General features: G+C 39.9%; 1 protein-coding gene across 2 annotated transcripts in view; it reads right to left on the bottom strand.

Annotated features, from left to right (window-relative positions):
- Positions 1 to 11,392, bottom strand: part of plin1 (perilipin 1) — a 33,514-nt gene extending 22,122 nt beyond the window's left edge. For both annotated transcript variants that reach the window (XM_014149137.3, XM_014149138.3), the window contains exons 1-6: positions 11,258 to 11,392; positions 11,019 to 11,079; positions 10,600 to 10,798; positions 9,442 to 9,524; positions 9,084 to 9,348; positions 2,848 to 3,035 (exon numbers count right to left, since the gene is read on the bottom strand). In XM_014149137.3, coding sequence (XP_014004612.1) covers positions 2,848 to 3,035; positions 9,084 to 9,348; positions 9,442 to 9,524; positions 10,600 to 10,798; positions 11,019 to 11,060 — 777 coding nt within the window. In that variant the 5' untranslated portion in view covers positions 11,061 to 11,079; positions 11,258 to 11,392. The remainder of the gene's footprint in view (positions 1 to 2,847; positions 3,036 to 9,083; positions 9,349 to 9,441; positions 9,525 to 10,599; positions 10,799 to 11,018; positions 11,080 to 11,257) is intronic.
- Positions 11,393 to 14,986: the final 3,594 nt, after the last annotated feature.

Raw genomic sequence — 14,986 nt, 5'->3', positions numbered from 1 at the left:
TGAATTCGATCACTTTGACAGCACCCCTTTTGATTTGAACAAAACCTTCCATACATATTTACCCATTGTAGAATGCCAAAACATTCAAGAGATAAAAGGTGCTCAATGTTGACCAATTTTGCATACCCCACCATACTATCAAACATCCATGTCTTCGTCACTGGAAAAGATAAGCGGTTGAGATTGATATAATTTAAAAGCATACAAACAGGGTTGTAAATTTTTTTAAATCATTTCCAGAACATTGCTTTTTTTATATAAACATTATGAATTATTAATGTAAAATGTCAACTTTTAAATTACTGGGATCTTGTATATAGAGCATGCGACTATTTATTTTTATAGCCTACAGTTTACTTGCCATTAGTCAGCACCTCTAGCAACTTTTTTGGGTGTGCTTTAGCTCATGCTTTTTATTAAACTTTAAAATGGTACCACAAAGATGGTTGGAGATCCACACATCAGAGAATGTTGACTTGAATGGGAATATCGGTTTTAAATTATACTGTGAATCCTCTATAGGAAACCTATTGAAACAATAGAAATATAGAATAGACAAACATTTAAGTTGACATTCGACTGTGGGTGGACTGGCGGCCATCTTTGTGGTAGTAAATAGAAGTAAAAATGTAAATTCTAATTAAATTTCAATGGTGTAACAGCTAAATTGCAGTGATCTGAAGGGATAGGTTAATTATATTTCTATGATTGAAATTATACCCACCCTGTATTCAAGAGCATGTTGCTTCTCAACCGATGGCGGGAACAACACAAAAACCTCAGATGTCAAATAGAGTTTAAGCTACAACATATGCGAATATGAAAATTGACAAAAACATTTTTCTTTTTAAGTATAATTTGTATTCAAACCCTGTTTGTAACCTGTTTGAAAGACATCAAACTCAACCATTTATCTTTTACAGTGATGACATCAGTGGCAGTTCCAGACCATTTCAACTGGGGGGCCAAGCTAGGGCCAGTTGTACTGTTCGAGGGGCCAGTTACATTAGACGTTATTGTTATCATATCGTTTTCTTCACTGCATTGCAGGCAAAAGACCATGTTCATAATCATTCAACAATTTGCATTTTCTGTCTAATAACGGATGTAAAAAAAGAACGATAGCAAAAATTTGTTATGTAAAAGGGGGGCCACAAGGGGGTCCAAAATTGTTGTCACAGGGGCACTGCTCCACCCCCCCCCCCCCCACATCGCTAGTGGATGACATGGTTGTCTCATAATATGGTGGGGTAGGCAAAATGGGTAAACTTTGAGGACCTCTATCTCTTGAATGTTTAAGCATTCAGGTCAAAAAAAATCCCTTCGACCACTTCTTTCACGGGCAAACGTTTGGAAAGTTGTTTAAAATCAAAAGGAATGCTGTGAAAAAGTGATCTAACTAAGACAAGTGCAATAATTACATCAAAAAAGGAGGACCATCTGCTACATTGAATTAATCTGTGTAAAAAGGTAACTTCTACACATTGGGGAGTACAGTCCCTACAACCAAAAATATCTACAATGTCAGTAGATATCAAAACTCAACGGGGTAACCAATAAGCTCAAGGATTCAAGTACCTTCAATTCAATTGTGTGATGTATATTGAGCTATTGTGTCATGTGAATTACAGGCATTTTGAATTGGACTAATCATTTTACTATTAAAAGCAAAGGGATGCAAAGAGCAAAAAAGACCAATCCCTGTAGGCCTAATTGCTAATGCTCTACACACTGGATATACAGTGTACAAACATTAGGGACACCTGCTCTTTCCATGACAAATCAAATCATAGACTGACCAGGTGAAAGCTATGATCCCTTATTGATGTCAACTGTTAAACCCACTTCATTTAATGTAGATTAAGGGGAAGAGACAGGTTAAATAATACTTAAGCCTTGAGACAATTGCTACATGGATTCTGCATGTGTGCCATTCAGAGGGTGAATGGGCAAGACAAAAGATTTAAGTGCCTTTAAACTGGGTATGGTAGGAGGTGCAAGGCACACCGGTTTGAGTATGTCAAGAAGAGCAACGCTGCTTGGTTTCCTGTGTGTATCAAGAATGGTCCACCACCCAAAAGACTAACTTGACAACTTTTCGAAGCATTAGAGTCAACATGGGACAGTATTCCTGTGGAATGCTTGACACCTTGTAGAGTCCATGCCCCGACGAATTTAGACTGTTCTGAAGGAAAAACGGATCGCAACACAATATTAGGAAGGTGTTCCTAATGTTTTGTACACTCAGTGTACCTCTGGCTGTCTGTCTCTCCTCAATGCTTATTTCAGCTGGGATTTCAACTGCCATACTCCAGTAACCCCTGCTGTTATTGAGAACTACTGTAATTGATGTGATTCCCAGAGAGGGATTTGGAATGAATTATGGCTTTAGACTGTGTGTGACATAATCTCCCCGAGAGAGTAAGCATTTACTCTAGTAATAACCCAAATAATTGTACCTAATTTCATAAATGAACACACATCAAGTAATTCACGTCAAAATGATAGATTGACACAATTCTGTCTTTCGGTCATAAATAATTAAATTATACGCTGGCTGTAAGTAATAGGGATACATTTCATATGAGTCTTTCCACAGGCATGCTCTTCCCTCTCCCTGATGACCGCAACAACAACTCTACGTTGGGCTAACAGAGGTCAAAATTCACACATTTTCCCTTATTTGTACTGACTCTAGTACCTAATTGGGCTGCCAAATTTTATTTTGTTTGGCCAATTCCACTGTATCTAGATCCCATCAGCGAAAATATGTGATGTTTTAATTTAATTCCCCCACAATTATTTACAGTGTCTGGGACCAAGACTAAACAGACAGCTAGCTCTTACCAGTGGAGACACACCGGAGATGTGTGTGACCAGGTCCTGACCTTGACTCTTGGCGTGTTGGAGCGTTGCTGCTGTCTGATTGTAGGCACGTCGACACACTGTGCTGGCCAGAGCCCCAAGCCTCCTGTAGCTGGGCTGAAGGCCAGGAGCACTGACACCAGACTCCTGCTCCCACAAAGCAGCCGACTCTGGGGGACAGATAAAGAGCACTCAACGGCTGGACAAACGGATACAAAAGTCTCTTTTTCACTCAACAACCTCTAACTCAAAGCATCACATATCATCAGCTGACCACTCCTGATGAAGGACAAATAGGATGGACCCTCACTAAGAAAAAGCAAACAAACTTGTAAGAACTTCTAGATTCCAAACTTCTATAGCTGTTACATAAATACTGTATGTTACACCTCATTACTTGTGAGCAGAAGGTCACTCTTTGAGTGACTGTCTTATGTCCATGAGTTCCGAAGAAGGTACGTGGTTTCAGAAAGTATTCACACATCTTGACTTTTTCCACATTTTTTTTGTGTTACAGCCTTAATTTAAAATGGATTACATTTAGATTTGTCACTGACCTGTGGAATTGTTTGACATTTTTACAAAATAATTAAAAATGGAAATCTGTAATGTCGAGTCAAAATGTATTCAACCCCTTTTTTTACAGCAAGCCTAAATAAGTTCAGGATGAAAAATGTGCTTAACAAGTCACATAATAAGTTGCATGGACTCAGTGTGCATGGACTCAGTGTGCAATGGTGTTCAACATGATTTTTTTAATGACTACCTCATTTCTGTACCCCACACATACAATAATCGAGTGTGCAAAGCTGTCATCAAGGCAAAGGGTGGCTACTTTGAAGAACCTCAAATATATTTTTGATTTGTTTTTGCACTTTCTTGGTTACTACATGATTCCATGTTTTATTTCTTAGTGTTGGTGTCTTCACTATTATTCTACAATGTAGAAAATAGTCAAAAGAAAATAAAAACCCTTGAATGAGTAGGTGTCCAAACTTTTGACTGGTCTTACTGTGTGGAATGGGGATGTAACATTCTGTAGTTGGTCACTAGCTAGCACATTTGGGTCCTTGAAAGTGGTGGGAATGTATGTTTTTGGTTTCACGTTGGTTGTGGGAACAAAACCATAAGCTTCCTGACCGTTAAAACTGAAGGTTTGTTTAATGTTCTGAGAACATTTTGCCTGTTCTGAAAACAATTATTTTTAGGTTGCAGGGAGGTTCTGAGAATGTTTTACTCTGGTTCTGATAAGGTTTTCCTTCAAGGTTTTATTAACACTGAGAACATAAATTATAGGTCATTTGGAGGTTTGTGAATAACTTCTTTAAAACTTTTACTGAATGTTTCAGTAAGACTTTTAATAACACTGCTACCTTATTTTGGATGACCTGTTATAAACTCGAAGCAAAGACAGGAAACATGGAAATGAATTTCCTTAGACATTATCATGAACACATTTCAATTTTTTTCTGACACGGCATCAGTGAGTTTGAAACCTATAATCTTCTGTTGTCTATTCATGGGATTAGTCCACTGCACCACTAGGATGGCGCCATCATGACATTTTTTTATTTTTTGAACGCACACAAAGCTGTTCATTTTGGTTTATTCAAAGGAAACAAACACTCATTAACAACACACCTGAACACACTTAACAAGATAGAGATTTTGTTGACGCTGATAACGTAATGTATACGTTTTAAAATGACATTCTTAGAATGTTCTCTGAACTTTCCTAAAGTTCCTGTGGTTTTTAATGGAAAGTTTGAGAATTTAGAACTTATTGATGTTACTGTGCACAATAAAACATTCTGAATATTTCCAATAACTGACATAAAAGAGGACTACACATTCTCTGAACGTTCTGGTTAACATTGCTTAATAGGGCTAGGCGTCCCGCCAGCGGGACACCTGTCGACAACTTCCGGTGAAATTGGAGGGCGCGCATTTCAAATAAATAATCATGCAAATTATGGATATTAAACATTTAGATATACACAAGGGTCGTATATATCGGTTAAAAGCTTAATGTCTTGTTCATCTAACTGCATTGTCCGATTTACAATAGGCTTAACAGCGAAAGCATGCCATGCGATTTTTTGAGGATTGGCGCCCCAAATCAAAATATTTTTCAACCAGCACAGGTTTCATAAAATCCCAAATGGAGTTTCGGGCGCAGGCGATCCGCTAGTGACCCACCCCGACAACATCTGGTGAAATTGCAGAGCGTGAAATTCAAATTATAGAAATATTTAACATTCATGAAAATACAAGTGTCATACATCAAAATAAAGCTTAACTTCTTGTTAATCCAGGCACTGTGTCAGATTTCAAAAAGGCTTTACGGTGAAAGCACACCATGCGATTATCTGAGGACAGCACCTCACATACAAAATCATGAAAAACATTTTTCAACCAGGCAGGTGCGCCACGAAAGTCAGAAATAGCGAAATAATAAATGCCTTACCTTTGAAGATCTTCTTCTGTTGGCACTCCAAAAGGTCCCTGCTACATCACAAATGGTCATTTTGTTGGATAAAGTTCTTCTTTATATCCGCAAAAACTCAGTTTAGCTGGCACGCTTCATTCAATAATCCACCGGTTTCCCTCCTTCAAAATGAATCCCAAACATTACCAATAAACTTCTCCGAACAAAGTTTATAATCAAACCTCAGGTACCCTAATACGTAAATAAACAATAAAATTTAACACAGAGAATCGTTATTGTCTTTACTGGAGATAAAACAAAGAATGCACTCTCATCCACGCGCATGAAAACACTACAGCCAAAATGGGAGCCACTTAGAAAAACTACAAATTCTAGGTCATTTTTCCAAAAACAAGCCTAAAACTCTTTCTAAAGACTGTTGACATCTAGTGAAAGCCCTAGGACCTGCAATCTGGGAGGATTTCGCATCATAATAAACATGACAGCCATTGGAAACAGTGGTAGGCTGAAATTATTATTTTTTTCGATGGTTTGTCCTCGGGGTTTCGCCTGCCATATCAGTTCTGTTATACTCACAGACATTATTTTAACAGTTTTAGAAACTTGAGTGATTTCTATCCAAATCTACCAATTATATGCATATCCTAGCTTCTGGGCCTGAGTAACAGGCAGTTAACTTTGGGCATGCTTTTCATCCGGACGTCAAAATACTGCCCCCTAGCCCAAAGAGGTTTAAATATTCACTTACTGTTTGAAAATCTTCTTCTGATTTGCAATCCAAAGGATCCCAGCTACAACATGCATGTTCGTTTTGTTAGATAAAATCCTTCTTTATATCCCAAAAAGTTTATTTAGTTTGCGTCATTGATGAGTAATCCACTCATTCAACATGCAGAGAAAGGAATCCAAAAAGCTAATGCTAAACTTCGTTAAAACAAGTCAAAAATATGTTTCTATTTAATCCTCAGGTACCCTAAAATGTAATTAAACTCTAATATTTAATACAGAAAGAAATTTGTTCAATAGGAAAGCAAAATGAACATCCTCTTCATCGCTCGCGCACAGACTGATTTCCAACTCTGACTCCCAGTACTAGAACTCAAAATTCTTCCTCATTTGGGAAGAAACAAACCTGAAACCTTGAACGAAGACTGTTGACATCTAGTGGAAGCCATAGGAATTGCAATCTGGGAGCTGGATATGACCCTATACGTTCCATTGGAAGAGCATGGGCTCTCAAAAACAATTCCGGTCGGTTTTTCTTTGGATTTTCTCCTACCATATCTATTGTGTTATAGTCTCATACATTATTTTAACATTTCTACAAACTTCAAAGTGTTTTCTATCCAATGGTACCAATTATATGCATATCCTGGCTTCTGGGCCTGAGTAACAGGAAGTGGAGAAAAAAAGACCATAGCCTGAAGCAGCTTTAGACCTCAAAGTTAACTAAATGTAATCTACGTAATCCCCAAAAGTGATTATTTGTCATGAGAGGGACGTAAACAATAACTAGTAATGCTGCACACTCCAAGAAAGGTTACCATCTAACCTTTCTGGTAAAAATAGTTATATTGCTGAGGTGCAGTCACTTTCTTTTCTGGACAAGCTTAAGTATACAATACAAATATGATAAAAATTGAATATTTTATACAATGTATTTCCTATTCAACAAAGTTGTGTAAATAACGCTGGAAATGACTCTTCTAAATATTGTATAGTCAATTTATACAATAAGATTTCACCTTCCTTCAAAAAAACTCTAAAATGCATATCTGTACATATAGTGTTAGAGAAAATGTACATATTTTCTAAAGTTCTTTCCTGATCAAAACATTTCCCCCCCCCCCCCCCTCCGCTGTGAATGGCTCAGCTCTAGCTTGGCTTCCAGAACTCAATAGGAACTCTCCTTTCATCTCATATTAATCTTGTCCGTCTATGACAAACAGAAAGTGGTTGAGGTTTAAAATGATGAATTATTTTAGATTAGAGAAATTTTATAGCCAAAATGTGCTACAGTGACAAACCCACTCTCTCCTGCTGCGTTACGATATAAGGATTACAGCCATATGTTTTGTTAATGCCTTTGTAAAAGGCAGATGAGACATACTCCTGTGCCCATGAGAGTCAGGGCTACTGCTCAATGCAAGCCATTTTGATCTACGGTGTCCAAAGATCGATTTATAAGCAAAATTGTTAGTGGGCAACTGGTACAAGAAGCACGCAGGTCCCCGAAACAGGGGAATTTACATGGAATAGGTTTTTTAAGAGCACCACGTGGGAACTTGTGTGTAATGTTCAGTGGAAGTACTGAAATTCCCAAATAAGAATTGTTTCTTAACACCAGCCTTCTAATCATCAGAGCAGCACAGCATGTTCTCTGTACAGAGTGTCTAAGAGATGGCTCAGCTCAGAGAGCCTATACCACACACTGTGTGAGTGGTGGGCATGGGATGGATGTAGTGAGGGTTGATTAACCTTGGTCAGACAGAGCCAAGTGCTTATTCTGCCTGCCTTCAGAGGACTGGATCACCTGTACACCCAGAGCAGGAGGATTAGTCTGGAGAACACCCGAGTGACTTGTCTGGCCAGACAGCGCCACAGGTGGAACCGATAATGGGGGTCATTGACTTAATGACACTTGCAGACCGGACAGAAGTGCCTATACATTGTGCCCCCTCGCACAGTATAAAAGCAAATAATAGATTGTTCAACAGCCCGAGTCAAACTCAAGAGCCCATTCAATCTGGCAGGCAGGGGGTTTGAGTAAAAAAAAAGAAGAATCATCTCAATTGACATTGAAATGACTTAAACCAAATTGAAACTATAGAAATTATAATGGTCCTACATTTATAGTCTCTTCAATCTGTCCAGCTTGCTGAAGGTTCTGTGTGGCTCAGTTGGTAGAGCATGACCCTTGCAATGGCAGTGTTGTGAGTTCAATTCCTATGGGGGACCAGTATAAAAAACAAATATGTTTATGTACTGTGTCACTGGATAAGTGTCTGACAAATAATGTAAAACGCTAACACTAATCAAATTCCAAAAGCGATGGATATGGGACAATTTTCTACACATTGACTGAGAGGAAATAAAATACATTTTATGTGCGGCCCTCCAGACCTTGGTGAAGACCGAATGCTACCCGCAGGGGGAAATTAGTTTGACACCCCTGTTCTACAGGTATGGTATGGGGATTCTTTATAGATTTCCTTATGGTCTGGCACCTTCTCTAACAGCCAGATATGGTTCCATTTGGAAAGCCTAGTATGTCTTTGGCTAATTTTGTTGAATATAATACATTTCCATTAGATTGTAACAGACTGACTCATGTATGAGTCCTCATGTGGAGGGTGAAGAGGTTGTTGTATCTAGTGCAAGTGCTAGAGAACATCTCATCTTCAGGCATTGCTTAGAGATGTTATCACTATCGCACTTGTCTAAATCATGCTGTTATGTTCTTTCTGTGTCCTGAAACAAAACATCTATCACCAGTCATCTACTACAGCTTGCCTGCTGTAACCATGAAACCATAGCACCCCACTGTTTTGTTTCTCAATTGTAGGTTGCCACCTTGTGGTGAAAGTTGAAATAGCTCCAGTATACTATCGCCTTTAAAATGGGTCAGTGCGATCCGGGATCTTAGGGACGTCCCTCAAAGGATAGCAGACCCTTGTAAATGTTTAGCTGTCATACTCCCATTCCATGTTCTTATCTGAACTAACTCAACACAGTAAGAAGAAAAAAACATTACGTTTGTGAAGTATACCATTCTCCTCAGAGGATCCAGGCAGAACATAGTTGACCAGACTCTCAGCCAGGGTCAGTGCAGTGTCTGCTCCCTCCCCTGCAAGGTGGACAGGCTTGCTGCTCAGGACATAGCTAAAGCCATCACTGAAGGCACTCCTGGTCAACTGGAGCCAACTGGATGCCATGCTGAGCACCCTGTCTGAGGTGCCAGCGATGGGGCTGGCGATGCCCTCCTTAGCTGTCTGCACTGTAGAGGTGACTGCATCCACTATGCCAGACGCCAGCTGTGTGAAACAGAGGAAAAAGACAGGTTTTGAGGGCAGAAGTCATGCTGTGTAACAAGCCTTTTCAATTGACTCAGAAAATAACTTCCTTGCCTTCTCAGGGGGATACTGCAGAGCTGGGATCTTCTCCTCCAGATGATCCAGCCCTTTACAGGCCAGATTGTTGGCAGCAACAACTAGAGACAATACATTGAGTTTAGAGAAGGCCATTATGGGTTTTACACTGCCGATAACCTCCGAGTATTGAACACATTGAAAGACGTCCTCTACTCTGAAATTATTTAATCACAAATAATACGTTATTAAACATCTCCAGGAGCTAGATAGCAAAAATGCTGATGAGATCATTGTCATTTTGGTATTGCTCTCTGAGACAGAATATCTATGGCACACCTTAGTGAGATGCAAGCTGCAATCTTCAATCTGCCTTGGTACTTTCATTATATTGCACTCATTACAACAGATCGTTTTTCCTCACTTGCCAATGGGTTGTGAGCAAAGTTGTACTGCATTTCCAGATTCAATATTTTACTTCATGCGTGTTCATAAAAAATGTTTGAAGTAAGCTAGAACGTGAGACAATTAAATATTTAAATTGCCCAATTTATCATGAAATCTCAAAGTCTACTTGTCACCAGAGAACAGTTTTGCAATTTGTGAATGTGAGTTCAGGACACAGAGTTCATCCAATATAAATTCAATTTCACAACCAGGAAATGTAACATCCCCAGAGAGAGTGGCATGACAACTGTGTGTTCTCCCCATCAACAAGTAGAACATAGAAACAGTCAAACCAAGTCTTGTAGACCTGGCTCAGTCTACTAGACCTGGCTCTACTAAGAGCTGGCCCTAGCCCAGGCGTACGGCAGGACACATTCCCAGACTCAACAGCACAACGGATTTGTTGTCACTACAGATAATCAAACAAACAGCAAACCAAATCCTCTCAGTGAGAATGAGCTCATTTACTCCTTTTCATGTATTGCACTTCACAGCATCAACATGTATTGAAGGATTACTTTTGAGGTACTGCATGTTCAGGTTACTGTAGTAGATGAATATCACAATCAGGTAATGGTACTGCAATGTGAAGCAGTATATACTATTGTACTGTAGTAGCTGAACATATGGTTAATGAACTGATATCACAGCCTATCTATTTGTCTGGACTGGTGGCAGCGTGACTAACAATTTTTGCAGTGCAGAAATTGATGACAGTTTAGCACTAAGGCAGGGAATCAGTGTGCTCACGCTGGGTCTCCAGTCGGTCGATGGCAGGCTGGATGCTCCACGCTGCCAGACTGCTGGCGGTCCTGGCCCCCCTCTCATACACCCCACACACAGAACAGAGGAGCGGGTGGGTCTGCTTGGTGCTAGTGTAGGTCCTCTCAATAACCTCACAGGTAGAGCTCACTGCAGGTAGTCTTAGGAGTCTGACAAACACATTGTCCTGAGAGACATGGAACAACAATTCACTCCTCAAGCTGAGACAGACATGCTCAACTCTGTAAATGTGCATACATACTGTAGTAGTCTACATATATACATAACTGTTATTATAGTCTGTCAGAGATTTACAGATGAGGGTTAGGATGTTGTACTGTAGTGGAATTATGTTACAGTTACATCAGTGCATGAACAAGTAGTTGTAAATTGTTTGGAAACCTTACCTGTTCCTGGGCTTTGGTGGATGCTGTTTTCTCTGGAGCCATTATGACTGATCAACTAGGCCTATGTGAATGACATAACGATGAATCATTGTTGCACCTGAAGCAAGTTTGGAACTACTACCAGCATATTGACTTGTAGAAACATTTTATATTGAATACGGTACCCTATTATTAGGCTACTATTACAGAAGTAAACAAGCAATTTTTTTTAATCAAATGTAAAAAGAATAGAAACTAACCGTCTAGTGTTGAGTCCAGCTGAAGACCGTGGCACATTTAATTTGGTGAGGAACAGAAGAACTATACAGACACAACCTGAAAAAAAAGCCTGCTCATCACGCCCACTTAAAGGAGAAGTTTACCCAAAATCCAGAATCTCCCAAGTGGTTCCTAACCTTGAAACTATTTCAGTGGAGTTCCCCTCTCTCCCTGGATTGCAGAACTGAGACAGCTGCAAAAACAGGTCATGTGACTTGTGACATTCCTGGATGCAGCCCTCGCTCCTCTCCGTTTTCAGTGAATGCATGATTTACAATCTGCAAACTGTTGGCAAATTCATTGTTTTATCGAATACGTACGGACAAATTTGCTATTTTTGTCAAAAGTATATTGGTTTTGAGTCAGGAAATGTGTACTTTTCCACCAGATTTGTGATTATTTTCTATAATTTTATGTAGCACTCATAGGGAAAACCCTACTCATTATATGCCAATATATGGAGCGGCCTTCAGTATCCTCACTACTTCTACACCCCCCAAAAAGTTGAATCTGTGAAATCAAGCTCCATTTAAGGGCATATCGTGACATTTCTAAATAGAAGGGTTTCCCCCATGAGGGCGCTCATGCACAGATTTTACCCATCTCCACTTTTAGCTACCTAAAATAAAAAATGTAATTATCGCAAATATTTAATGAGGAAAAGTCAACATTTTGTGACTCAAAAAAGTATTTTTAGACAAAAACAGCTAATTTCAATAAAACAATGTATTTGCTTACGGGCGCAGATTTGTGAATCATGCATTCGCTGACAACAGCGCAGAGTGAGGCCTGCATCCAGCAATGTCACAAATCATGTGACCCCTTTTTTTCAGCTGTCTCAGTTCTGCACTCCAGGGAGAGAGAGGGGGAGAGGGCAAACTCCACTAAACTACACTGAACACAAATATAAACACAACATGCAACAATTTCAAAGAATTTACTGAGTTACAGTTTATATAAGTAAATCAGTAATTTGAAATAAATTCATTAGGCCCTAATCTATAGATTTCACATGACTGGGAGTACAGATATGTATCTGTTGGTCACAGATACATTACATGACTAAAAGTATGTGGACACCTGCTTGTCAAACATCTCATTCCAAAATCATGGGAATTAATATGGAGTTGGTCCCCCCTTTGCTGCAATAACAGCCTCCACACTTCAGTGAAGGCTTTCCACTAGATGTTGGAACATTGCTGCAGGGACTTGCTTCCATTCAGCCACAAGAGCATTAGTGAGGTCGGGCAATGATGTTGGCTGCTTAGGCCTGGCTCGCACTTGGCGTTCCAATTCATCCCAAAGGTGTTCGATGGGGTTGAGGTCAGGGCTCTGTGCAGGCCAGTCAAGTTCTTCCACACCGATCTTGACAAACCATTTCTGTATTGACCTCGCTTTCTTCATGGGGGCATTTTCATGTTGAAACAGGAAAGGGCCTTTCCCAAATTGTTGCTACAAAGTTGGAAGCACAGAATTGTCTAGAACGTCATTGTATGCTGTAGTGTTAAGATTTCCCATCACTAGAACTAAGAGGCCTAGCCTGAACCATGTAAAACTGCCCAAGACCACCAAATTTTACAGTTGGCACTATGCATTCGGGCAGATAGCATTAACCTGGCATCCTACAAATCCAGATTAATCCGTCGGACTGCCAGGTAGGTAGGTACCAACATATCCGCCATGCTGATCCTCAACACGGGGGCACCTCAGGGGTGTGTGCTCAGTCCCCTCCTGTACTCCCTGTTCACTCATGACTGCATGGCCAGGCATGACTCCAACACCATCTTTAAGTTGGCTGATGACATAACAGTGGTAGGCCTGATCACCGACAACGATGAGACAGCCTATAGGGAGGAAGTCAGAGACCTCAACGTGATCAAGACAAAGGAGATGATTGTGGACTACAGGAAAAGGAGGACCGAGCACGCCCCATTCTCATCGACGGGGCTGCAGTGGAGCAGGTTGAGAGCTTCAAGTTCTTAGTTGTCCACATCAACAAAAAACTATCATGGTCCAAACACACCAAGAGAGTCGTGAAGAGGGCACGACAAAGCCTATTCCCCCTAAGGAGACTGAAAAGATTTGGCATGGGTCATCAGATCCTCAAAAGGTTCTACAGCTGCACCATCGAGAGCATCCTGACTGGTTGCATCACTGCCTGGTATGGCAAATGCTCAACCTCCGACCGCAAGGCACTACAGGTACATCACTGGGGGCATGCTTCCTTCCATCCTGGACCTCTAGGTCCAAAAGACTTCTTAACAGCTTCTACCAAGCCATAAGACTGCTGAACAGCTAATCAAATGGCAACCCAGACTAGTTGCATTGCCACCCCCCTCTACCTACATGTACATATTACCTCAATTACCTTGACTAACCAGTGCCCTCGCACATTGACTCTGTACTCGTACCCCCTGTATATAGCCTCGCTATTGTTATTGTACTGCTGATCTTTAATTATTTGTTACTTTTATTTTTTATTGAATTTTTTACTTAACACTTATTTTTCTTAAAACTGCATTGTTGGTTAAGAGCTAGTAAGAATTTCACTGTAAGGTCTACACCTATTGTATTCAGAGCATGTGACAAATAACATTTCATTTGAGAATGCGTTTCCACTGTTCCAGAGTCCAATGGCGGCAAGCTTTACATCGCTCCAACAGACGCTGCTTCCCATGTTCTTGTTTTTTTCGGCAACAAATACTTTTAAAACATTTATTTTGGGGTCTTCATACATTTTCCTCTCATTTGTTCAAGCGTTTGTCTACGATGTGTGTAGAAGGCTCTGATGATGGAGTGACCAAGCATTGTTCTAATTTCCTTTTCAAGTTTGTCCCCTCCACATCCACTCAATGAGATATTATTGAGAAGACAGGTCTGAAAGATTCCAGACTAAATCAGGATTTGTTTTTTAGGTTAGCCCCAAAGAAATTATAGTCTGGATATTGATCAGTGTATGACTCAATTTATTAATGCTTTCATCCAATGGAGCTGACAGCAAATCCCTTGACAATAAGTATGCTTTTTAATAAGTATGCTTGTTATCTCCCTCACTAGCTTTAAGCACCAGCTGTCAGAGCAGCTCACAGATCACTGCACCTGTACATAGCACATCTGTAAACAGCCCATCTATCTACCTACCTCATCCCCATACTGTATTTATTTATTTATCTTGCTCCTTTGCACCCTAGTATCTCTACTTGCACATTCATCTTCTGCACATCTACCATTCCAGTGTTTAATTGCTATATTGTAATTACATCGCCACCATGGCCTATTTATTGCCTTAACTTACCTCATTTGCACTCACTGTATTTAGACTTTTTGTTTTCTTTTGTTCTACTGTATTATTGACTGTATGTTTTGTTTATTCCATGTGTAACTCTGTGTTGTCGTATGTGTCGAATTGCTATGCTTTATCTTGGCCAGGTCGCAGTTGCAAATGAGAACTTGTTCTCAACTAGCCTACCTGGTTAAATAAAGGTGAAATAAATGAAAAGAATCCTTTAGGAAATGACACCTCTCCTTGACAGAGGGGCTGGATATTGCCATGTAGATTCATTTATCATGTTTGGAAGGATTCGTGTTGGGCTCATGAGTGTTCAAAACATGACTGCTAAATACATAAATGTATTCTGTTCCATACAACACATCTCAGCATGGCAGGTGTAACAGAGTAAGAAAATCTATCCTGTTTTATTTGTAAAGTT

This window comes from Salmo salar, chromosome 16 (genome assembly GCF_965601325.2).
Source record: "Salmo salar chromosome 16, fSalSal1, whole genome shotgun sequence".
NCBI lineage: Eukaryota > Metazoa > Chordata > Actinopteri > Salmoniformes > Salmonidae > Salmo > Salmo salar.
Note: the sequence above shows the minus strand (reverse complement) of the source record. Positions and strands in the feature narration are given on the sequence as shown.